This window comes from Pelodiscus sinensis, chromosome 11 (assembly GCF_049634645.1).
Source record: "Pelodiscus sinensis isolate JC-2024 chromosome 11, ASM4963464v1, whole genome shotgun sequence".
Taxonomy (NCBI): domain Eukaryota; kingdom Metazoa; phylum Chordata; order Testudines; family Trionychidae; genus Pelodiscus; species Pelodiscus sinensis.
The window spans coordinates 25,141,916-25,167,943 of NC_134721.1; the positions used below are offsets into that span (position 1 = coordinate 25,141,916).

At 41.4% G+C, this 26,028-nt stretch overlaps 1 protein-coding gene and 1 long non-coding RNA gene across 12 annotated transcripts in view; both read left to right on the forward strand.

The window, feature by feature from the left end:
- LOC112545315 (uncharacterized) overlaps positions 1-1,807 on the forward strand; it is a 44,620-nt gene extending 42,813 nt beyond the window's left edge. For all 11 annotated transcript variants that reach the window (XM_075938816.1, XM_075938817.1, XM_075938814.1 and 8 more), the window contains one exon: positions 1,521-1,807. In XM_075938816.1, the coding sequence (XP_075794931.1) occupies positions 1,521-1,613 (93 nt within the window). In that variant the 3' untranslated portion in view covers positions 1,614-1,807. The remainder of the gene's footprint in view (positions 1-1,520) is intronic.
- A 2,721-nt stretch (positions 1,808-4,528) lies between these two features.
- LOC142831015 (uncharacterized) overlaps positions 4,529-26,028 on the forward strand; it is a 61,583-nt gene continuing 40,083 nt past the window's right edge. The window contains exons 1-2 of the long non-coding RNA XR_012906604.1: positions 4,529-4,663; positions 19,550-19,658. This is a non-coding gene — a long non-coding RNA (uncharacterized LOC142831015). The remainder of the gene's footprint in view (positions 4,664-19,549; positions 19,659-26,028) is intronic.

Sequence of the window (26,028 nt, forward strand, 5' to 3'; positions counted from 1 at the left end):
CCTGTATTCTGTCTTCACAGAATGGGGGGTGGGGAAAGGATGGGGGAGGCGCGGCACAACAGGGCTTGGGATGGAGGGAGTTTGCTGGCAGCTTTTGAAAGGAGTGCAGGGCCAGGGCAGGGGCGAGCCTGCCTTAGCCCCACTGCACCACCACCCAAGAGCCACCTGAGGTAAGCAGTGTACAGCTGGAGCCAGCTCCGAACCCCTGCCCCAGTCAAGAACCCCCTCCTGTACCCGAAGTCCCTGTCCTAGCCTTGAGCCCCCCGGAACTAAACTCCTTTAGAGAGCCTGAACCCCCCCTCACACCCACCCACATACACATCCCAATTCCCTGCCCCAGGCTCAGCTCAGAGCCTCCATACACTCCAAATACCTTAGCCCGAGACCAGAGCATGAGCCCCAACACTCTGCCCCTGCCTAGTGAAAGGAAGGGAGAATGGGGGAGGGAGGAAGAGAGGACAGAGAGTGCAGGGGCAAGGCCTTGGAGAAGGGGCATGAAGGGGCCAGGGTATTTGGGTTTGAGGTAGATATTACATTGCACTTAAATTCAAAAAGTGATCTTGCACTTAGAAAGGTTGGAGACCACTGATATATATAGTGCCCCTTTACTGCCTTTTTAAAATAGTCATAGGCTCACAGACTCATTGTCTGGCCAGTGTCCAGTTATATGGGGTAGGAAGGGCATGGCTGCTCCATAATTAAGAATAAATCTAGTCTTTCAACTTTGCCTTGTGAATGTACCTTAGCTGAAATGAATATGTTCATGCTTAGCCTCAAGCCAGGGGAGGGTTGAGAGAGTTTGAAGTTCACTAAAATTGCTGCTTGGGATTTCCCTTCCTTTTCCATCTTGTTCCCCTTTTTTTCGTAAGAGCTTTCAACTTGTTCAGTCATTTAATCACATCGATTGCAAAGTACTTTCCATTGCAGCCATCTCCGTTCTCATGTCCTGAAACATTCATGTTTTGGGATCAGAAAATACCCATACCTGGTATTTGCCCCAAGGTGAATTTTTATTTTAAATTTCTGCAAAATCCTTTGTGCTATTGGTGAGCTCACTGAGGGTGAAAAAACTGTTTTTTAGCCTGACTTTTAAATCCGTGGAGGCAATTTTTCAAGGAGCTAGGAGACCTGATTTGCCAGGGCTCAGCACCCCGCAGGCTTTTGGTGCTTAATACATGTTCTCATCCTCAGTCTCTGACCTGGTTACTGACCCCTGGGCTCACCTCACTCTGACACTCTCCTTGTCTGTCCCCAACAAGCCATTCAGCACACATGTCCCCTCTATAGGATATCATCTATTACCTTGGGCCCCTGTAGAGACAAATATTCAGGATGGGCTCTTTGACACATGTTCTCTTTGACACCTACGTAAGCATGTGTTTACATATCCTAGAAATCAGTGGGATTTTAGGACATGCTTGGTGCTATCATGATTTGGGACCTGAACGGGGAAAAGTTGGAATTCTCAAGAGCATGGTTTAACTGAATTTTCTGACAAATGTATGTTATTGGATTTTCAGCTTAAAGACAGAAGGAGTGGTGCAAGATTAAAGCTGAGGGATCCCACGCAGAGAGAAGAGGAGGAAGGGATGAAGGATGGTGAAGTGAAATGAAAGTGCTGCTTTGTGTAATACCACCAAAAAAGGAACACGGTCTACAAGCAGTGTCCAGTTCTGTTGCTGTTTGAATATGGACCAGTTACATCCCTTTAGAGAGAGGGTGGGTCCTCAATGAAAAAGTTCAAATAATAAATATGCCCTGTATTCCAAGTGTAGAAGTTTATTAAATGTTTAGAAGGCTTGTCTGTCTGACTGTGAAAAACCTGGCCCCTCCAATACTGTTTCTGGAAACAGGAGTGAGCAGGAAAATATACTGGTGACAGTTGCACTCCAAGTTAGTGGGTGAATTCGTGCACTGTGACTTGGAGTCAAAGTAAATATACTCAACAGGGACTGGATCCTGCTTGCCTGACTTCATCTGGACTACTTGTGGAGCCATGGCATGCAAGATTGAGCCACGTGTTCACACTGCACTGGCATCTACACCACATTAATTACAATTCCCAACACCTCATCTAGCATGCATTGGGTCGGGCGTAAACCCTGGAGTAAAGTTTTTGGTTGGGTGGAGGGAAAGTTGAAGTCCTGCTTTGTTTCATAACTCTGCTCAGCAATCTAGAGGGCAGGGCTCTTTCCCCCAGGACATGATGATGGGGAAAGAAGAGGAGGAAATGCATGAGTAAAGGAAGTAGTGCAGCACAGGAAGAAATTGGACTGGGGAGGAGCAACTTCCTCAGTATAATGGGGGATCCTTCAGGTTTCAGGATCTCTGTGTGCTCATTAATGCTGTTTAACCCAGCACTTCTGCCAGAGGGCTCTGACGGGATGAGGTCACAGAAGTCCCCTTGGGATTGTTCCTCAGTATGCTGATCATGACACTAACACAGAGGGAAAGAGTTTTTCACACATTGAAAGATTAGGTTTTTTTGGTCAATGAAGACATGGGAAAGCCCTAGTCTCAGTGGGGTTGTAAAGCTCAGATCATGTGACATAGACTCCATAATAAATGACTTGAGGGTTAAGTGGGATGGAGAGTACTTTATTGAAAGCAAAATTGATGCTCGTATTTCTGTCGAGACCTCTCATGGCCATTAAAGAACCTACAGCACTTTTGCTAAAGCAAATATTGCTGCCCTAGTATTCTCTCCAAATTTCTATTTGGATTATTATAATCTGCTTCTCCAAGCTCCCCTGTATCTGCAGTTGGATGTGGTGTTCTCCATACGATTCCCTTTCCTTCCAGCACTGTTGTGTAGGGTTTCTGTATGAAATTAGAGTGGTTCTATTCCACTTCAGAAGCAGCTGCGTTTCAGTGGCAGATGACTTTTCTTTATCTGTTCTGTAAAGTAATTTTGGAGCTTTCAGGCCAAAAAGCATAATGTATACAGAAGGTTGTATTGTTCCGTCATTCCTAGGCTGAGGTAGCCATTGACGAAGAACTGTATATTTATTTTTTGGGGAGTGCCTGTCCCCATTACTGCAGTGAACCCAAGGGGGTGCAATTCCAGACATTTGTCTTTGTACCTATGTAAAAACTGCTGGACCTAACTCATTATGTTGCTGCTACTTTTTCCACCACACCCTGATGCACCTAAACTTGGTTCTCTAAGTGACAAGCTCAGTGGGGGGCGGGGTGGGGGTTAAAAACTGCAGCAGTTGATTAAAGCTCAGACCCCCTGGCCCTAGATCTAAGGAGACAGAGCTAGCCCTCCCCTGCCCTACAATAATTTTATTTTATTACAAGAAGGGCTCATATTAAAAAAGCTTATGATTATGTTTTCTGTTCACCAAGACTTTTCCTGTATTCGACCTTTGGATAACCTCCAAGACTTGCAAACATTTGAAAGGAGTAAAGGAGCTCATTTTATTACAGGGCCTCAGCATACATTCTTTCCAGCCTATCTTTAACATCAGTTAACAAGAATTATATAATTGCAGTCTGTGATCCCTTTAAGGCTAAAACATATTCAAAGAACACTTCAGGTTTCAGAGTTAAATGTATACTTTTTTTTTTTTTTGCCAGCTGGGCTACTCCGTAAAAGTCACTTTAGTTTAAACTGGTGAGTCTCATTCTTCAACATTGTGTCAATGTATTTGTTTATTTTTTTGGGATTGCACATTAAGTGGAAGAAATAGCCCCCCGAGTCCAAATCTATATTTCCATTCAATTGAAAATTAAGGGGTTTTAGAGAACACAAATGAAGGAGGGAAAAATCCTTTGGTGAAATCAAATGAAATTTCAAGATACTGAGTTCAAATCAGTCAAATTAGTGTCTAGGACTATAGTATTTTATATGCTAGTGATGGGCAGCTAGATGGATTGAATTAGATCTTATGTTTCAAAGGTAGTCTGCAGGGGTCAGGAAGAAATTCCTGTTCTCCTGCTGCAATTGTCTTTGCCACCATGTTGTAAGAAACATTGGATGCCAGATATTCTGAATATGGAGCTGGTGGAATACTGAAAGATTTTTTAAAAAGGTATATGTACTTTCACTGGAATTTTAAAAGTGAATTAGCTGATACCATGTTCACTTTATTCTGGAATACATGCTCCACGAATATTTTTGCCATTCAGTTTTACTATCATGTAGTAAATTAAATTCCAAAAATCAAATATCAAAATCACATGGAAGCCTAATGTGAAATTTGCATGTGTAAGTGTTTGCGCCCTGACATGCTTGCGTGCTTCTCCAGTCAGGGAAGAGAAATGATACTATGCAATGATCTGACCAGTCACAGCTCAAATAGCAAATCAGATGTACTCACAGAGAACTGGTCTAATGAAGAAGCTTTAAAATAATTATCCAAACTTCCTAAAGCAACCTAAAAAAGCCCATTAAAATTTTTTAATAATAAAACTGAAGGAAATAATGAGCTGTTCATGGCTGTTCCACATGCAGAAAATGAGGCTAACTCATCTAATAAATGATTTGTTTCAAACTACTCACTGAACTCTATTTAGAGACAGGCTACTGGGCGCCATGGACTGCTTGTCTGATCTGCTATGATAAATGAAACATTTCAGTATCAAATGTGGATTGAGCAAGAAGCTGGCATCCGGAGAACTGACTTCTGGGTTTGACTGCCTGACTTTATGACTGTGGGTAAGTCACATAATCTCTCTGGCCCTCGGTTTCCTCATTTGTAAAAAGAGCATGATTCTGGTGACCCACCTTCCTAAAATGCTCAGATAAAAGAACCTAAGTAGTACTATAATTGGCATTTATATATACTGTAAAAATTGAGTCGTCTTCAAATACTGGATTACTATGACACTAAGTGATATATTGGGGCAGATTCAGGGGGATTTAATGTGTGGTACCTAGGGAGAAGTACAAAAACCTTAACAAGAGCGAATGCTATAATAGAGAGATCCTTTCAATGAAACACAAGTCTGTAGCTTATACAACCTGATACACATTAAATAGATAACATACAAATAATGTTAAAATATAGTTGTGGCCAAAGGATCTTTTAATCCACTAATTTTCCTCATTTGCATAGTTTTTTCTGTAATGTAGACAGGACCTTCGCTCTAATACCTGCTGCTGCACTGAAGTGAAAATCTAAGATCTGTTAAACTTTTCCTTGCTTTTGGTTGCCCCTCTGGGTCAATCATTCCCATTCTTGTTTCTGTTCTATACAGGAGACTTGTTTACAAGGCAAGTTCTTCCTTAGATATCATAAGGGGTTTTGTTTCCCCCTCTAATAGGAAGGATTAGATCACTGGCAATACCATTTGCTCTCTCTTTCCCCTTTTCTCACCCTTTCCCCTCCCCCGGTTAATCTACTCTCCAATATGTCCATGATACAAGAGAAATAAAAGGCTTTATACAAGTTCAGAATTTTCCCTGCACCTCAGCGCTCCAAGAGAGTAGGGTGATTTACAGAAACCACCATGTGGAAAATCTTAAAATGGCATTTTGGATGCTTGTAAGAGAAAGCACAAAGACAGCGGAGTATTCAGGTGTCATCTCGTGATCTGGAAGGGTTACATTCTGTTCACTTTTAAGAAGTTTGGTTTATGATAAGTATGTCTGTAGTATGCAAGGCTATATTACACATACAAGACTTGGTGACACAGACTTCCACAGGTGGCTCAGTACTCTGAGTCAGCAACTCTTCTCAGGCTTGACACACTCAGTGTACCCCAACTCACTGTTATCAAGAGATATGTTCAAAAGCTGGCAGTTACTGTATCCCTGGAAAATTAATAACTCAACGGGCAAATTAGTTGAACCAATAGTAAAGAATAAAATTGTCATACACATACATGAACATAATTTACTGAGGGAAAGTCAACATGGTTTCTGTAAAAGGAAATCATGACTTACTAATCTACTAGAGTTCTTTGAGGGGGGTCAACAGACACGTGGAAAAAGAGGGATCCAGTGGATATAATGTACATAGATTTCCAGAAAGCCTTTGACAAAGTCCCTCATCTAAGGCTCTTAAGTAAAGCAAGTTGTCATGGGATAAGAAGGAAGGTCCGCTCATAGATTGATAACTAGTTAAAAGACAGGAAGCAAAAGGTAGGAATAAATAAGTTTTCAGAATGGAGAGAGGTAACTAGTGGTGTCCCCCAAGGGTCCAATCCTATTCAACTTATTTATAAATGATCTGGAGAAAGGGGTAAACAGGGAGGTGGCAAAATTGACAGATGATACCAAACTGCTCAAGATAGCTAAGACCTAAGCAGACTGTGAAGAGCTTCAAAAAGATCTCACCAAATTAAGTGATTGGGCAACAAAATGGCAAATGAAATTTAATGTTGATAAATGTAAAGTAATGCACATTGGAAAAAATAATTCCAGCTATACATACAAAATGATCGGGACTAATTTAGCTGTAACTACTCGAGAGAGATCTTGGTGTCATTGTAGATAGTTCTCTGAAAACTCACTCAATGTGCAGCGGTAATCAAAAAAGCAAACAGAATGTTAGGAGTAATTAAAAAAGGGCTAGAGAATAAGACAGAGAATATCTTATTGCCTCTATATAAAACCCTGGTATGCCCGCATATTGAATATTGTGCACAGATGTGGTCACCTCATCTTAAAAAAGATATATTGGCATTGGAAAAAATTCAGAAAAGGGCATAAAAAATGATTAGGGGTTTGGAACAAGTCCCATATGAAGAAAGATTTAAAAGAATGGGACTTTTCAGCTTAGAAAAGAGGCTAGTAAAGGAGTGTATGATAGAGGTCTATAAAATCATGACTGGAATGGAAAAAGTGAATAAGGAAAAGTTATTTACTTATTTGCATAACATAAGAACTAAGCGTCACCAAATGAAATTAATAGGTTGCAGGTTTAAAACAAAAAAAAAAGGAAGTTTTTCTTCACACAGCATACAGTCAACCTGGGGAACTTCTTGCCGAGGATGTTGTGAAGACCAGGATTTTTAACAAGGTTCAAAAAAGAATTAGATAAATTCATGGAGGTTAGGTCCATCAATGGCTATTAGCCAGGATGGGTAGGAATGGAATCCCTAGCTTCTGTTTGTTAGAGGCTGGAAATGGATGACAGGAGAGGGACCATTTGATTACCTGTTCTGTTCACTCCCTCTGGGGCATCTGGTGTTGGCCACTATTTCCAGACAGGATACTGGGCTGGATGGACCTTTGGTCTGACACAGTATGGCCCTTCTTATGGTCTTATAATCATCCATATGGATGGTTAAACCCACCAGACTTTCTAAATATATGCTGCACATATGTTCTTAAAATTATTTAGCAAGCAGTGCCTTAAGTCATGCCTCTTCCACATAAGGGAATGTGGTTTTGCCTACTTGAATATGCCACCGATATAAGTTAACCAAGGTGTGATCAAAAACTAAGAGAAGCAGGTTTGTGTGCAAGGTAAGCAAAGCTGTTGGGAAAGCAAGTGGAGAAAAGTCTCTGTGGGGGTAGGGCGACTGCACTCCCAGAGAGCCTTCCTGTCCCTTGTAATAGGGAGATACAAGCAGAAACAGAATGTAGTTTTGGTATTCATCACTTCGGGGATAAAAGGGGCCAGAGCTCTTGATTTGTCTTTGAGATGTGTGTCCCCATGGGCGCTCCACTGTAGGTGTCAGGCTTGTTCCGGCACGGCAGATAGGAGATTTGTCAGCAGTAGTTTGCTGGACTGTGCATGCATGTTAGGCGCCTCGTGCCAGTTTCTTCTAACCATCCTTGGTTGCAGACAGAGTGAGCTCCCTCTCATCAAATTCTGTCAGGGCAAAATACAGGAGGCCCCCAACATGCGACCGCCCCCCGAGTTCTGACCCCCAGCACTTACAACCATGTTTGTAAGTGCAGAAGGGGCTGGAAACCCTCGACTCATGTCCTCGGCCCTGCATGGCGGCTATCGTGAATGAGGGCTCGAATTATGATGCCCCCGACTTGCAACGCTTCCCCAGGAATGGATCACGTCCCAAGTCGGGGGCCTCCTGTAATTAGTTGTTTGTTAGTTCTCTATTGTTGCTAGTAGTTAGTTAGTTAGTTAGAGAGATGTCTCAGCTGAGTACGGCTCACCTAAAAAAAAGCAAACCAAAAAGAAAGAGATAAAAAGGAGAGATATGACCATGCCCGGATCTGCCGGGTTTAAAAAATGTGACTCCTGCTGGGAGCCCATGGCCACTTCAGACAGGTACTCCCATTGCATTCAGTGTCTGAGCAAAGGGCATGTTCCCCAGAAGTACCCTCATTGCTCGAAGCTAACAGCTGGCGTACTAAGAGACAGAGAGATGAGGCTCTGGATGCTTTTATTTGATAAAGCACTCCAGCCCTCACAGACACAGCCCTCTTCATCCCAGTTGGCTTCAATTAGAGCTGATAAATGGCAGGCTATATTGCCAGGGCCTCACTCTTCCACAAAAAAGAAGGCCTCCCTGGCACAATCTTTGCCACAAGCTCGTGTTAGCATCAGTGACAAGCCGGGCACTTCAGGTATGGCTCCCGCACGCCATACAGACAAAACGAAGCTGAGCTGCAATATGTCAGCACCAGATCCAAGCCCAACATGGAAATCACTGCCAATTCATGGAGTGGTACCCACATCATTGTCGGCACTGCCTCCGGCGTCAGCACCGCTGGCAGCACCAGTACTGCCATCGGCACCTACATCATGGTTGGCACTGGCAATCCACTCTACACTGGCACTGCACTTAATACCGCAGTTGCCACCGGCACTGCAGTTGCCACCAGTCAGAGCTCCCACTTCTCAACGTTCAACTGAGGCTCCGCTTGTACCATCGTCGGCACTGGCTAAGGCCCGTCATAAAACACACAGGGTCACTACCCTCTCCCCCAGCCTAGAACGAATCACCTACACTCTGGCACCTCTTTCTCCCTCATCGGTGCCACCAGCCCCACCTGCTGAGATTCCCCGGCACTACATTACCACGGAAAGCTACGGTTCAATGGCACACCCTTCTCTCTCATCCTACCATTATTATCAACACCGACACAAATCTCCCTCTCCTCTATTGTTAAGGCCCAGATCCAAATCACCTAAGTCTCCAATGCTCTCAGTGTACGCTCACTATTACGATGATTGTAGGAGCACCATCTCTTTCAGATACTCCTTGCCTATTAGATATTACAATGGCTGTCTCCACAGCTACACCTACTATAAACATCATCGCCCGGCACATCATTCCATCTCGCCATGCCATTATTGGCATTGGTCGCCTTGTTGTTACCGATCAGACTTGAGACAATACCACATTTACTCTCCTACTCCAGCCATCACTCCCATACAAATCACATCCCTGCCACCACAACACTCCAATCCTGAAGAAGGTCAACTGTCCAACCATGAGCAACCACAGAGAGTTTCCCTGACTGATCCATCTTTATCTTCACCCGACGAAGCAGTAATTCTGGGACATTCATCACCAGCCGACTACCTAGGCAGTTTCAGGATCTCTTTACATGGGTTGCTGCCAGTCAGGAGGTCCAGCTCATGGACGTGCAGGAGAAACAGCACCATCTGTTAAAAAATTTACAGCCCTCTCAAAAATCTAAGGTCGCCTTGCCCATCAACGAGACTATTTTAGAGGTAGTAGACAGCATAAGGTAGACACCGGCCTCAGTCACTGCGACCAACAAAAGGGGGGATGAGAAATATTTTGTCCCCGCCAGAGGGATGGATTTTCTTTTCACACATCCCCAACCTAACTCCCTTGTGGTTGACGCAGCACAACAGCGAGCCGAAGCACTACAATACAAAAACAATGCCAATGACAAGTACAGTAAAAGGCTGGATCTCTTTGGCAGAAAGGTTTATTCATCAGCTACATTAGACACTGAGAATGACTAACTATGCAGCCCTCTTGGCTAACCATAATTTTGACAATTACGCCAAGTTAACCATGCTTATAGAACATCTCCCGGATAACAAACAACAAATATTGAAATTGGTGGTTCAGGAGGGATACGCATCTTCTCGTACAGCCCTCTAAATTGTGCTGGACATTGCTGACACAGCCGCATGATCTGCCACAACTTCAGTGGTAATGCACAGAGCCTCGTGGCTTCAGTCAATGGGGGTACCCAAAGCACTACAGTCTAAGGTGGAAGACCTCCCCTTTGACAGACAAAAACTCTTTGCTGAGAAAACTGATGAAGTTCTCCATATCAGTAAGGGTTCGAGGACTATGTTAAGGATACTAGGTATGTACACGCTGCCTTTCCAGTGCAGACACTGTACCCTGTACCAAAGACACCGATCTTTCCTATACTCTGCACCTCAGCACAGGGGATTCAACCATCACCATCCCAGATAGCATCCACAAAAGTAGTGCCCCCAAAACACCCGAATGTCTAATCAGCAGAATAACCAGCAGCAAGTTTGACGTGCTGGTCAAGGTTCTGCAAGCCGTCCCACTTACTGGTCACCACCGAGAAGATATCCATGTATTTCATCACCATCTAAGACTATTTCAGTGATGGTGGGCCACCATCACGACTGATCGCTGAGTTCTAGAGCTAGTAACATCTGGCTACTTGACTCCCTTCACTTCTCTCCTTCCTACCTCCCCACTCTCCCTGTCCCCTCTCACAAGACTCTTCTGAAACAGGAGGTCCTGTGCCTCTTCAACAACATTGGAGCAGTAGAGAGAGTACCCAAAGAGTTCAGGGGCAAGGGCTTTTATTCCCATTATTTTCTCACCCAGAAGAAGACGGGGGGGGGCGGAGGGGATGGAGGCCTATCCTAGACCTCTGACAACTCAACCGACATCTTCGCAAACAGAGATTCAGGATGGTGACCTTAGCTTTTAGCAACTGTGTTGATGCAGTCGTGTTGCTAAAAGCTGTGTAGTATTGACAGTGGGGACTGGTTTGTGTGTCTCAACCTGCAGGACACTTATTTTCATGTCACAATTCATCCAGTGCACAAGTGTTTCCTCAGATTTATCGTCAGAGCTGACTACTTCCAATACCGAGTTTTACCCTTTGGCCTGTCTTTTGCACCCAGGATGATTTTGAAGACACTTGCAGTTGTTGTGGCACACCTGGATCGAGCCAGGATCATTATAATCCCCTATTTTGATGACTGCTTGATCAAAGGCCCATCCTTCCATGACATGCTCCAGTCCACCACTACGATGAGGGCAGTCTTCAAAGCCCTTAGTCTTGTAATCAATTGCCAAAAATTGTCCATGACACCACAACAATTCCTGGAATTCATCGGTGCACGTCTGGACTCGTCCACTGCCCGGGACTATCTGCCTTCACACAGATTTTAAACCATTCAAGTTCTTATACAGATCCTCTCCATGAGCCCCACAGTTCCCATACTTACCTGCCTCCAGCTCATGGGGCATATGGCAGCTACCCCCTATGTAGTAGCTCATGCACAGCTGCACCCGTGGTGCCTCCAGCACTGAATAGCCTCGGTTTACATTCCCGGCAAACACGATGTTCACAGACACATAGCTTTGCCACCAGAAGTGGTAAAGTCCTTGGATGCGTGGACCGCACCTACTCACAATGCAAATCACAACTGATGCATCTTTGATAGGTTGGGGAGCACACATCAACAGCCTAGAGTTAAAGCAGCCTTCAACGCATGCAAACATTTCTCCACTCTCATCCAAGGCAACACCATCAGGGTACTTACCAACAATATGACCACTGTTCTCTGCATAAACCGACAGGGAGGGGCCCAATTGTGATCCCTCTGTGCAGAAGCAATACACTTGTGGAACTGGTGCATCTGTCATGACATAATGATACTGGCATCATACTTACTGGGCAAGGACAACATCACTGCCGATGCACTAAGCAAGTACTTTGTCATGGACCACGAGTGGGAACTACACTGTCAAGTACTATGATATATTTTTCACCTCTGGGGATTTCCAGTTATAAACCTATTTGTGACCTATCGCAATGCAAAATGCCGACATTACTGTTCCAGAGCAGGAATAGGACCGAGATCCCTGGGAGATGCCTTTCTTCTTGACTAGAGTGGGCAGTTACTCTATGCCTTTTCTCCGACTCCTCTAATATCGAGAGTCTTGAAAAAGGTCACCAAGAACGCCACAATGGTAATCTTCACAGCTCTGTTTTGGCTCCATCAGACCTGGCTCCCTTATCTTTTTCACATGTCTCCTCATGAAGGTGTTTTAAAATCTCTATCTGCCACATAGAGTGCCACGCCAACCATGGAACTTAGAATTGGTCTTGGATGCCCTAATATAATTTCCCTTTGAACTCCTGGTGACTTGCCTGCTACCACTATTAACCACCAAGGTTGCCTTTTTATTAGCCATGGTTTACAAACCATGGGGTTATACTCTGCTCTCAACCAGCTTTTCTACCAAAAATAAACTTGGAATTTCACATCAACAAGCCAATCATCCTTCTAGCCTTCTACCCCAAGCCACACTCCTCCCACACATTAGATGTATGCAGATGTACATTGATTAAATGTGACCTTTCTGAAAATCTCAACGACTGTTGCTTTCGGTGGCTGATCATTCCAAAGGCAAGTCTCTCTCCGCACAACGCATCTCCAGACTCATTGTTTCATGTATAGTCCACTGCTATTCATTACAGAACAAGCTTCTGCCAGAAACACCAAGAGCCCACTCTAACAGGGCAGTAGCAGTTTCTATGGCCTTCCTCAAGGGAGTCCCCCTACGTGACATTTGCCGAGCTGCTACGTGGTCCTCTAACCACACCTTCAGTAAGCATTACTCCATCCCCAGCAATTTCATTAGTGACTCAGCAGTTGCCTCTGTAGCGCTATCCACAGCAGTGAAACATTACCTCAGAATCCCATCTTCCTTGTTTCTCGGGCCACTGCTACAAAGTCACCTACAGTGGAGCACCCACAGGGACACTATTCGAAGAAGAAGAGGAAGTTACTCACCTTGGTGCAGTAACAATGGTTCTTCGAGATATGTGTCTCCGTGGGTGCTTCACTACCAGCCCTCCTCTCCGCTTTGGAGTTTCTCCTCTTGTGTTTTTCAGACAGTTGGCAATTAGGAGGAACTGGCAGGAGCTGGACCGCGTGCCTCGAGAAATGGCACAAATGGCACAAGTCAGGTCTGGCAGACTACTGCTGACAAATCTCCAATCTGCAGTGCCGGGATAAGCCCAACACCTACAGTGGACCACCCACAGGGACACACATCTCAAAGAACCATCGTTACTGCATCAAGGTGAATAACTCCCTCATCACAGAACACTGAATCCTTCAACCAAGAGGTTGATGTCACTGGAAAGTGAATTGTAGTGAAAAACCTACTTAAGCAAAGATTGTAAGTTGCTAAAATTAAGTTTTAATCTTAGAAGTATATTTTTACTTGTGTTTGCTTGTAACCCTGTCTATCTTTGTTCCTGTTAGTTGGTACCACTTAATCCAATGTCCTTTTGTTAAATACATTAGTTTTAATTTTACTATAAACTGGCATAGTGCTATGATTGAAATAAGTGTTTGTCAAACCCCAGTTAAATTAATGAGCTGCAGCATATTGCTTCTTTAAAGGAGCAACAAACTTGATAAGTTCTGTGACTGCTGCTGAGAGATGTCTTGGGAACTGGGGTTTACTGTTTGTTACTTGCAAGACAAAGTTTGGACTGGCAAAGTCCTGAAGAGGGTGCTTACAAAGCAGACAAGCTAGGGTGCCCGGGAATTGTCACACAGCTACTCAGTAGCAAAACTCTCACTAGCTCAGGCAGAACGGGGGAACTTAGTAACTGTGAATTCTGGTAACCTCAGCAGATTGTCCCAGTGGCAGACAATTTTGAGGAAAATCAGGGTGTTGGGTCATTATGCAAAAAGTAACTGGGTGATGGAAGCCAGGATGAGACCTAGATGCTTGTAGGCTGATCATGGGTGTCAGGGCTGTGAGTCACAACAGCGTAACATTGAAGGTACCCAGAGTTGCAGGGCAGGTGCTGACACAGTTCCTTACTCTTCTGGTTGAACCCCAAAGCTTCATACACCTGCAATCAATAGGTTTAAAATAACTATACAGCATTTATTTTCTGCAGTATTGTACATTTGATCCAATGAGACCACAATGATCAAGGTCCTGGCTGCTCCGTGTGGGCATGCACTTTATCCTGTCTCAGCATAGGGGTTGGACTCAATGTTTCTCAACTATGGCCACCAACTGATTTTTTGTGCCTATGGCAGCCTACAAAGCGTGGGCAGAGATTAGGGATGGGAGGAGGACAAAGCAGTAGCCCCTCCTGCAGTACCCAGTTCCCGAGCAGTTATTACCAGCGCCAGCAAGATGCATTTCTTTGTTTTTTGAGCTGGTGCCACCCATAAGTGCTGGAACTAGAGGTGCTGAGGCAGGCCTGGCCAAAGAGTGTGCAGGGCCCAAGGCAGCATGCTGAGCCGCACGATTGCGTGGCTCCTGGCCGGGTGGGCGGGGCTGGAAGCTTGGCAGCACGGAGCCCTGAATTCATGGAGCCACAGGAACCTGAATGTGCTGGGCCCAAGGCGACTGCCTCACTTGCCTTGCCCAAAGACCGGGCCTGTACTGCGGGTGCTATCGCACCCCCGGCTAGAAATGGTTTCCATCATATACAGGGTTTACAGTTTGGGTCAATGGCTCTGCACTTCCACTTCGAAACTTGTTGCAGCATCTCTTGTACCACCAGCAGGGAGCAGTGACTTACATCACAAAGCCTCCTTGAGGGCTCAGGGCAGCGTCTCTGGAGACACGGGGGCCCAATGCGAGCGCTGCCATAGGTGGCTCTTGAGCAGCGATGGCATTCTGTCCCTGGGGCACTCCCCCTTTCCTGCCTGGTTGGGCCCAGGCAGCCTGGAAACCTGCCAGCAGCCAGTGAGCCCCTGACCCACCTTCCTCAGAGTGGGCTGTCATTGAATGGCTGCAGGAGGAAGGGCCAGAGTGATCACCCGCAACAGTTGGTGGCCACTAAAAATTTGTTGTGAGAACCCATGGACTAGATGAGCTCTTCAGATACCTTTTAGCCCTACCTTTTTGTGATTCTATACTATAGATGGCATAGCTCTTTTCCCAACAGTTGTCTGACCCAGGTATCCTTGGACAACGTATTTCTCTTCCTGGCGATGGTATATACAGTATGTTGTATAGCAACAGGATTTACCCAAGAGGTAGCTGCATTTTAATTCCCTTGTTTATATAAAGACAGCAAAGTATTTTAGGATCCCTGACCACAATCTAAATACCTAGATAGATTAGATTATTATTTTACTGAAATCTGTAGTATCTGTGTTCAAAAGCCAACAGTTGGTACCAATTTGTAATGAGGCATGAAAAATATGCAATGATTAAATATGAATCTGTGTTGAATAATTTGTACTTAAAGTATAAACAATTTTTTAGTACAGATTGTCTTATATCTGGCAAGTTATGTTTAAAGGACTAGATCCTTAGCTGGCGTAAATCAGCATAGCTCTACTGATGTCAGTGCTAACTTATACCAGCTGAGGGTCTGTCTCTCTAACTGTTCTGAGTGATATTTTCAATACCTTATTTCAACTAAATTTTTAAAATATGATTAATAGGAAAATGGTGCCCAGCACTTTTATTTATAATGCCTTCTAACCGAGGGTGTCCAAGCACATTACGTAGATGCTTAATTATCATTATTCCCTTTTTATTGGTTGGGACACTAATGCGCAGAGAAAGTAAATGGCTTGCCAGCGGCAGCAGAGAGTCAGTAGCATAGGTGACAGTTAGAGCTCTGGTCTCTTGACACCGATTCTGTACAATCACTACTAGGAAGACTGCCTCCCAGAACTATATCTATCTCATCTCTATCTTTCTCCATACACACAATAGAACCTTTGTAGTAAGTGCTGTACACATGCTCTTGATAGTTATATCAGCTTCAAGATAATTGTTGCTGCTCTGTCTGCAGTTATGCACCATACAACCTCAATTATCTAAATGTAAAGGTAGAACACTGAAAAATTTTGGATAATCACATTTTCAGATAATTGAAGGAGTTTTCTGTGTCACTACCAGATATTGTGGAATATGACATTTCAGAGAGCAATCAGCTTCAGGTATTAGAGGTTCAGATAACTGAAGCCAATCAATAAATAATAAATACACTCAGGTTTTATTCCCTTTCACTTTGTATTACAGAAGAAACAACATATCCACTTCAAACATTCTGCCTTTATCTTTTTAAATGAGTCAAGATTAACAACATTATCACTTAAGTTTCCTGTCTACTCAGACAATTTTAAAACACCAGCAAACATGAATTTTATGCACACCTTATATTTGGCACCCATGATCATATGGTTGTGGGGAATCATGTCAACTTCTAGGAAATGGGGGCTGTACCAGAGGGTAATTTTTTTTCTCAAGATATGTAATTCTAGGATTTAAGTATGCCCTGCAGGTAAAATAAGGGGGATATATATATATATATATATATATATATATATATATATTTGCTGGAATTGTTTTAATTTATAAGAATAAAACTCAATAAGCAGCACCCGTTAACTTCCAACCTTTTATGGATTTACACTGAGGCTGTGTCCAGACTCAGGGGTTTTTTCGAAAAAAGTAGCCTTTTTTCGAAAAAACTTCACCTGCGTCTAGACTGCAGCCGTGTTCTTTCGAAATTAAATCGAAAGAACGCGGCTTTTCTTTCGACAGCGGTAAACCTCATTTCACGAGGAAGAAAGCCTTTTTTCGAAAGTGCTCTTTCGAAAAAAGGCGTTCTTGAATGCCAACAGGGCTTTTTAGAAAGAGAGCATCCAGACTCACTCGCTGCTTTCTTTCGAAAAAGCGGCTTGCTTTTTCGAAAGTACTGCTTGCAGTCTAGATGCTTTTTTTCGAAAGAGGCTTTTTCGAAAGATACTTTCGAAAAAGCCTCTTTCGAAAGAGCCTTGCAGTATAGACATAGCCTGAGTATTGCCCTTCTTCAGACAGAGATCTTCACTACCACAGCCAAAGCTAAAGTATGTTTTACTGTGCCATTTAGGAGTGAGTTTTGCTTCACTAAATAATATCTGTGTAGTTTAATTTGTTTCCAAAGGCAATGGAGTCTAGAAACAAAGATATAATTTGCAAAATACAATAATAAGAGTTATCACTTGGTGCATAGGCTTTTGCTATGCTTTTCTCGCACAATAAGCTAGTATCACTACTTTCCATTTTTAAAAACCGATGGAGTTTTCTGCATTGTATCAGATTCAGAAATTCATTCTAATTCTAAAGTCTCTTTGAGCCAATAGATGGACCCAGGTAAGATGAGGCAAACTGAGAGACCCTCAGGAAAGAATTCACATTTAAAATGTGCTATTGGTTGAAGATGAGTGTTCAGCACAGCCAAACCTAGGATTTGATCAGAATGTCTTAATCCATTTAGAGACTGTTGCAGTTGTACATCTTGTGTCATTGAAATATCAACATGCATTTTAATTGCTATCAAAAATTTTGTTCGTTTATTTTGCTCTGTGACACTGTCCCCTGATAGCATGCCCTAACATCCAATAGTAGCAATCGGAACATTTTTTAAAGGATCAATTTTCCCTTACTTGTTTCAGATTAAAAATGATAATTTTCTCTTAAAGTCTGCGATTCTTAACCATTTTAATTAGCTGAATTTAATGCCCGTAATATATGAAATGTGTGTGTGTTTTGTGCATGGATACCTTGTCACCTGTATATATGTAGATGTGGGAAGTCCGAATGTTTATCTGAAATACAGCTTACACACACACATTTCTCTTTCTAGTTATGCACCAACCTATACATGTGTATATATTGGAGTTTTGCCATAGATCTTAGTGAGAGTAGCTTTGAACTATTACTGTTAGGAAATCTGATTCTATATTTTCATTGGTTTCATTTTGTGGAATTCCACCAGTGTTTTATAATCAGGATAAGGATAGAATCAGGCCCCAAGAACATTAGAGCTACCTGAAGATGACTATTCATCCTGCTTCTGAATGCAAAAATATAATTGCATATTAGTTTTATATGAGGACAGAATAGCCTATATTGCTCTTATAGAGAAACAAGGTTTAGCCGGGTATAAGAATAGCAGGATACCCAGTTTTTCTCCAACATATGAGAAAATTATTGCAGTGAGGTTACTTTTATTAAGAATCTGCAGCACTTTTGCAGTTTTAATTTGGTGCCTTTCCTCCCATGCTACAGATCCTCATTTCCATCTCTTTGATTGCAATGAACATGAATCCTCCATCTTTTGCATAAATCTTGCTTCCCCTGTTCCTGGTTAGCCTCTCTTACTCATCTGGATCATTTCATAGCACATAAATATAGTAGTGAGATAAAGCACAAAGGGTCCTTGATAGAGTCCAAACTTTGTTTAACAGTTAAGATAGCGAAAGTTTACAAGAACTGCACTGGGAAAGCTGTGTTGCGAATAGAGTTATTATTGCCACTATCAAATTGCTTACATCGGTGGGCAAAACACAGGGACTTATATTTGTTTCACTGCTTCATCATGCTGTAAATGTTCATTGTCCTTTGGTCTGTATTGTTATAGTGATGAAAATGACATAATAAAAATAATCAATGATTCGTTCTGGAAATGTGACAGGTCCCAGAAGTCATTAATTATCAAATTGTAGAGACTGAGTATTGTATAGTAGGTCAGACCCTGGTTCTTCCTAAACTTCTCCGGAGGAATTTGCTTTTCAGATGCCAATAGAGGGCAGTAGTATCCTATTTCTTTTGATGGTAGCTTTTTGATTGCATCAGGCAATGGAGCTGCAAATATAACTCCCGTTACTATGTTGTGCTGTACATTAGAGCGACAAGGAAATGATCAAATATTTTACTATTCAAATCATTGTATTTATCATATGCATTCAGGGTTAAAATCCTACTAATGCGGTTTCTCTGTAGTAAGATACCATTAAATGTTGTTCTCTTGTTCAAATGAAGGTACATGGTGTTGGAACATTTCTTCCAGAAAGTGAATTTCTGTTTAACATTTGCCAAAAATACTAACAAACTGAAAATGCTGTTGTAGGTCTTGCAGCTGAAAGATCCTCCCAAGAACAATGCTTTTGCTTATTTTGCATAAAATATGTGTTAACATATACTTATGTATTTATCTGTGTGCACGTGTATATGTATCTTTGCATATATTCTTAGCTATGACTCTAAACTAGAGGACTTGCAGTTAATTCTGGCTAGTGCTCCCTGACCTTTTAATTAGAGTCCATTGCACTACTTTAAAGGAACAATATTGCCAACTCTTAAACATTGCATTTCATTGCCAATGAAATAGATCCTTTAAAAAGACACCTCCTGTTTTACATGTTCTACTATGAGTGATTGTCGTTTCTTATGTGTATAGGATGAGTAGTTTACTAGGAACTTCAGAGACAAGCGAGAAGATAAGATATTTGTCCTGAAGAGTTAGGGTTGCCAGATGTTTTCAACAAAAATACCGGACACACTTGACATTACATCACAATCTACATTACATCTTATTTAGAAAATACCAGACATTTATATTTTCTCATTATATTTTCTCAATTTGTTTCCCGAACAGAAAGCTCAAATACTGGACTGTACGGTTCAAAACTGGACCCCTGGCAACCCTATGAAGAGTTCACAATTTGAACAGATGCCATATAAAGAAAGCTGGGTAAAATATCATTGTGAGTGCATGATGATATGGCAGGCAATTAATCAATTACATGATTTTATATGTGGTTAATATACTTCAATGCACTTTTTTTACAGTACATTTTGACGATAGTCAATGTAACAATCCTTTCCTTTGTCTGTTGCACCAAGAGCCACCATCTTCTACTTCTTGTCTCAGTCTGAAACACAGGCTGGCATTTTGCTTCTTTGATTTTTCTTCTTTCAGATTATTGTGTATTTGTATTATTTATTATCATATGTATTTATTGTTGAAGCAATAAGTACATTTTGCATGTTACAACAATCTCAGACCCACATTAATCATGGTAATCTCGCCTCAGGATCCTCATTCACAGTATTTTCTTGGCTTGTGCTTTCAGTAAAATATATGGCTTGTCATTTCAGTAGAGCTCTCAAATTGTGCTACAGCATCAAATTCAGACCAAAGAACCAGTCACGGGGTAGTCAGTTTGTGTGGGTGGAAGGAATTAGAGATGTAAAAATTCTTTAATGTGTCAGAAAAATGTATTTTAGGTCATCAGTGATCTTGAAGCATTTTATTTTGATTATTCCAATGAGTCTTTCAGAACTATTCTTGGTTGAACTAACTGGTCCCCCCCAAACTGAGAATAATTGCTTTCCTTTATTTTAACCGTGGCTTTTTCTATTTATAAAAACTTCTTGATATTCAGACAAATCGTTCACTGAATATTTGTAGAATAGCAAATATGATTTGTGTCAGATTACTACCCAGATCACATTGTGAAGTAGTAATGTTTTGTATTTAAAAATCAGAACGTGAAATGCTCCAGCACTGGTACATTTCACTTTAAACAAGAAAATTTCCCCTAGAAAACAATTAGTTAACAAAAAATACAAAACTAGCCCTGGTCAATAACTGAAGTTTGTTAAGGCAGGACTGATGAGGCCATTGTGTGAGAAGAGTGCCTGTGTAAGTAAAAGGTATTCATTTTGGATTTTTTGGGTGGCTTAGTATTCAGGCAAAATGGATTGCTCTGAATAGCAAGTAATTAATCCTTTTTATTAAAATGCATACATACAGCACTGTACGTCTACATATCCCTTTAAAAGCTTAGAACCAGAGCTCTTACTGATGTGAACTGTTCCCTCCACTTCACTTGGGCCACTCACATGAGTAAGGGCCAAGATTAGCCCAGGAAGGAAAATGTATTCTATGCTCTGACAAGCTTCCCCCCTTATTTCTGTGTGAAGTGAGTATTTGACCCATTCCTAGCACACACAGGACCATATCCGGCAGTCCTTACTCCGGTAGAATTCCCGTCGCAGCAAATGCAGTCTTGTAAAACAAGCTGTGCAACCCCATAGATTGTAGAATGTAGCTCATTAAATGTAGTGGGAGTCTGAGCCTGCACACTGTGCCCCGTATTCATTTATTTTAAAGTGTTATCAGTAAAATAGCTGATTGCAGAAGCTCGGTTATCACTGAGATGATATTCCTTGCATTGCAGTATCTATAGTTTCTCTGTTATTCTAAAAACTTTTCTCCTGTCTGGAGCATTTTGCTGGAGCAAAATGAAGGGAGGGGGGAGGGACTGAAGAGCCCTTCATTTGGTGGCACCGAAAATTTGCATAAAATATCGCTCTAAGCATTGAAGGATCTTATTACATAGGGTTTGATGATAATCTTTGTTGAAATAATATTTAACACATGCTGCACTTTTAATTAAGTATCTGAATAATCTCAAATTAATGCCAGAGGTTTAAAAATAAGTTTTCATTTTAGTGAACTGTAACATAATAGCAGGCAGCATGGCCACTTCCAGCTTCCCCCCTCCTTACTCTTTGATTTAATTAAATGCTCTACTGTGTGTTTCTTGTCACTTCAGAAATGCACATAAAGAAAACAGACCCAGAACATTTTATTTATGATTTCAACTTGTTCTATTTTGTGTGCATATTTTATTTTATTTTATTTTATTTTATTTTATTTTATTTTATTTTATTTTATTTTATTTTATAATTTTGCTTCTGCATTCCTTGTGCTTTGATTAAGGCATTTAATTGGAATCAACTAAATAGGAGCTTTGCAACTTGTCTGTGTGTTCAAAAGGGCAATTACAACATGTCACATTTGTGTTGATGTTTCGGTGTATTAGTACTGACACAAAGTCAGTGTTTGGAAGCAGTAGTCTGTGGCGATGAAGTGTTCTGTTTTATACAGTATGTGTGTGTGGAAAGAAGGATGCAGATGGTTAAATCCCTGGACAGTTTGTATAGCAGTTACACTCCAAAGAATGTTATGCTGTTGAAGTTTGATTGTAAGGTAAAAGGGGCTTAACAGTTTAACGTTTTTAGAGAGGAATCAAACCATAGCAAATAAATTCACGTTTATTCTATTTATTTTTTCAAATTAAAAAGCCTTGATCTGGCAGATTTGTTTGCCTTCCAGTTAGGCTTTTGTAACAATCACTGCTTCATTATTCCATCGTAAGAAATTTCATTGACAACAATAATGAAGACTGACTTTACATGGACTTATTTTTAGTGAGTTTTTCTTCTCTAAGTACCCTGGTGTGTGTGTGTGTGTGTGTGTGTGGGACATGGGGGTCCTGTTTATTGGGTGTATAACAAAATTCACAGTTTGGGACCGGAGGGTGAAAGCAAGCTGGTTTTCAAGTTTTTCTGTTAGATTTCCCTTTTTATCCCCCACCATCTATCATTGTAAAGGAGACATATATAACTGCCGCACTTTGTATATCGAAGGGAGCTGCCTGCTTTTTCCCTTTGCTGAGATAATGACACTGAGGGTTGTTGACTGCTGTTATCTCTGATGACAGCCTTATCTGCATGGCTCTGATTCTAGCTCACGGAGTCAGAGATATACAGTCCTTATGAAACTGACCAGTGCTCCAATTATGTCTGGGCACAAAACAATTCTTCAACAACTTGAAAAGAAAATATTGATGTTATTTTTTTATTGCAAAAATGAAGAAAGATATTCTGAGCTAAAAAGCAACAAGTGCTCAAACAAGTCTGAGTAAAAGGAAAACACCACCCTACCCTCAGAAAACCAATTCTAAAGAGAAAGGAAAGGAAAATGTGCCAACCAATTGTTGAGCGGTGTTGGTATAAATCTTGGCTTCTCCTGTAGCATGAGCACCTCCTCATTAATGTAATTGGGAGTCGTTTGAGCAAGGACATGAGCCTTTGCCAGCTGTACCACAAAAGACTCCAATTGTTTTAGTTTAGTTTAATCTAAACACCATGCTCTTCAGTGAATTGGCTAATGATTGTAGAGAGCCATGCAGATGTAAAGTGGCATTAATAATAAAAGCACTTTGCAGTTTTGTACCTCTTCCCGCCTCCCGCCCTCCACCCCCACCTCCGAGGGTCTGTACGCAATTGCAAACATTTATGAATTTAGCCTCATGATACTTCTGAGAGGGAAGGAAATATTCTCGGTTTTACAGATACAGAAAGTCAGGTACAGTGAGATTGTTGCTTGTCCAGGGTCACAGAGAGAGTCTGTGGCAGAGCCAACATTTAACTCATATCTGTGGATTTGTGGTCCAATGCCATAACCATAGTATCTATCCCCTCTATAAATGCTGTCTTTTTATTATTATTATTCATGTTAAGGTGAAACTGCACCTATTTTCCACAACACAGATTTCTTCAAATTCCATTCACTACTCTGTATTAAAGAACAGCCTTGTAATTCAGTTTAAAAATCTGTTCAGAGAACTTCAGTTAGGGATGCAGAGTTAATCACTCAAAGCCAGGAGATCCAAAACTTAAGATTGCATGCAGAATCCTAGCTGTGTCCAGTGGGTATGCATTATTATCTTGAATCACATGCTATTTCTCAAATACAATATATTATCAGTTTTCTACAACCTGTCACATCTTGTATTATGTATTTCCTACTTGTATACTGAGACCAATTTCACTGACATATGGTCCAGTATTTCTGTATTGACTTAGCTTGTTTTATATGATAAATTCTTTTCAATCTAAACTTGCCTTAGGTACAGCTTAGGGATAAAGCAATTAACTACAAAGAAAGCCTTATTGAAAACATAGGCCATATATGCCAGCAAATTTTCCCAATTAATGTGTCTGGTGATTAGAACTAGTAAAAAAATGCTTTCACTTTTTTCAGGAATATTTGAGTTGAGTTTTTCAATTCAAATACTAAAAACATTTTTTCAATTTTCAAAAAAAAATATTTTTTTTTCCATAAAATTTTTATTTTGCTTGAAAAAAATGTGTTGGTAAAAATTTCTCCTACCTTCAATTGTAAACTAATTGTATAGTGAGATGTGTAATTATGGCTTACTGTGTGCTTTTTATATCAGTGGCATTGTTTGGACTCTCTCTTGTGTGACATACACAGAGTAGTATTCAGTTAGTACAAATGTTCTAAATTGCAGAATACAAATAAAATATTTTAGTATTAGGAAAACACTGAGTCCAGTAAAGGATGGTATACTAATGCAAGCACACATTAGTAGAGGTAAAATTAAGGTTGTGTCTGTAACTTTCTCATGATGGAAAGTTATGAGTAACTGAAAACAGGGTTAGAATGGAAACTGTTATGCAACCTTTGGTGTAATAATATTTCTATAGCACCTTTCATCCAAAATTCTTCAAGCATGTTACAAATGTTAATGCCTCACAACTTCCCAGTGAAATATCATTATACCCCCTTTAGAGATGGGGAAATTGAGATACAGAGAAATAAAAGGACTTGCGCAAGATGGCACAGCAAGTGTGTATGTGGGGGGAGGGGGCGGGGGAAACTGGGCATAGAACTCAGGAGTTGTGGTTCCCAATCCTCTATGGTGAACATTTCCTTTCAAAGTCAGCCAAGAATTGAGGGGTCAGATCCATTGATTCTAAGCCTGAGGAGTGACTCCAATTTACACCTAGCCCTTGGTGTCTTGATTGCAGTCACTATACATACCGCTTACTGAGGGAATGCTTCTGAAATGTAACATAGTTTTTAATGATGAATGGCATTTGAGTAGAAGTAGCTACCTTGCGGGAAACTGAACTTATCTGTGACATAGGCTCTGAAGGACCCTAGTGCCAAAGTTTGGAACTAGTTATAAAAGTTCATGTTACCAAACAGAGCAATTCTATTGATTAATATGGGAACAAAACATTCCACCTTTAAGCAACACTCTTGTTTGTGATAACTATTCCACCAACACTGCTGCAGGATGGCAACTTTTCCCTGACAAGCTCCAACTTGCCATGTCTCCCATCCAGCACGTGCCCTTGTTGACCACAAATGAGATCACTTTTCGGCACAATAGCTCAGTAATTCTGATTGTAATTAAAACCATTCTCGTTGAACACACTTTAAAGTTTCTTCACAATGAGGAACATTGCTTTCTCTTTCAAGAGCTGCCATCTACAAAATTGAGGAAACTGTCATTTTAAAGTGTCAAGAGATCAGGGGAGCACAGTTTACAATCCATAGGAGCCTGTTCCATTTTGAGCAGCAGAAACAAGAAATACACAAGCAAAATGAAGTCAGCATCCCTCTATGGAATATTGAAATACTTAATCCTAATGGAGGGAAATATAGAAAGAAAGCATACAAGGGCATTGTTCCTGGGATTAAAAAGGGAAAACTTAAAAGGACACAGCAAGGTGGGAGAACTGAGGTGTAACTGACAGAAGTGGCTACAAAAGTCTTGTTTTTAAGAGAGGCAATATGGTTCAGTGGTTAGGAGACTGCACGATTGGGCTAATCATCATTTTTTACCTGGGATGTCTGCAGAAGGGCTCAAAGATAGTTGGTAGAGAGCAAGGAGGAGAGATCCCTGCCAGGTTCCCAGCAGTGTTAACAAGCACAAGCTGTATTCACCAAATTGCTGTCAGACTTGGGTAAGGCTTCCTGATCGCTTTTAGTCTTGCACTCAAGGCTTATCATTGGGTGGGCCTGTGGTTCGTTCAGCATGGATATCATTGGGTTTTTTTCCCAGCTCTGTCACTGATTCAGTGACCTTCAGTAAAGCACTTAACCTCTATGCTGCTCATTTCCCATGTAAAACGGTGCTGAAAATCCTAACCACTTCACTGAGATTTGTAAGGTGTTTTCCCACCTTAAGATGGGAGGCTCTTCAGAAGAGCATAAGATTATTAAGATTACCATGGGCCAAATTCCTCCCTGTTTCACCAGTGTAAATCCACTGAATTCCAATCTACTTGACTCCAGAGTGCCACCAGTGTGAGAGCAAGCACTGAGATGTAAAAGTCAGGATAGTCACTAACTATGTTAAATATATTTCTAAGAGGACTAAAGCAGAAAAGAAAGTGGCTCTCTGGCTCAAGGGGGATGTAGTAGCTATAACAGCATCCCCCAAGGAAGACCCAAAAACTGTGTTA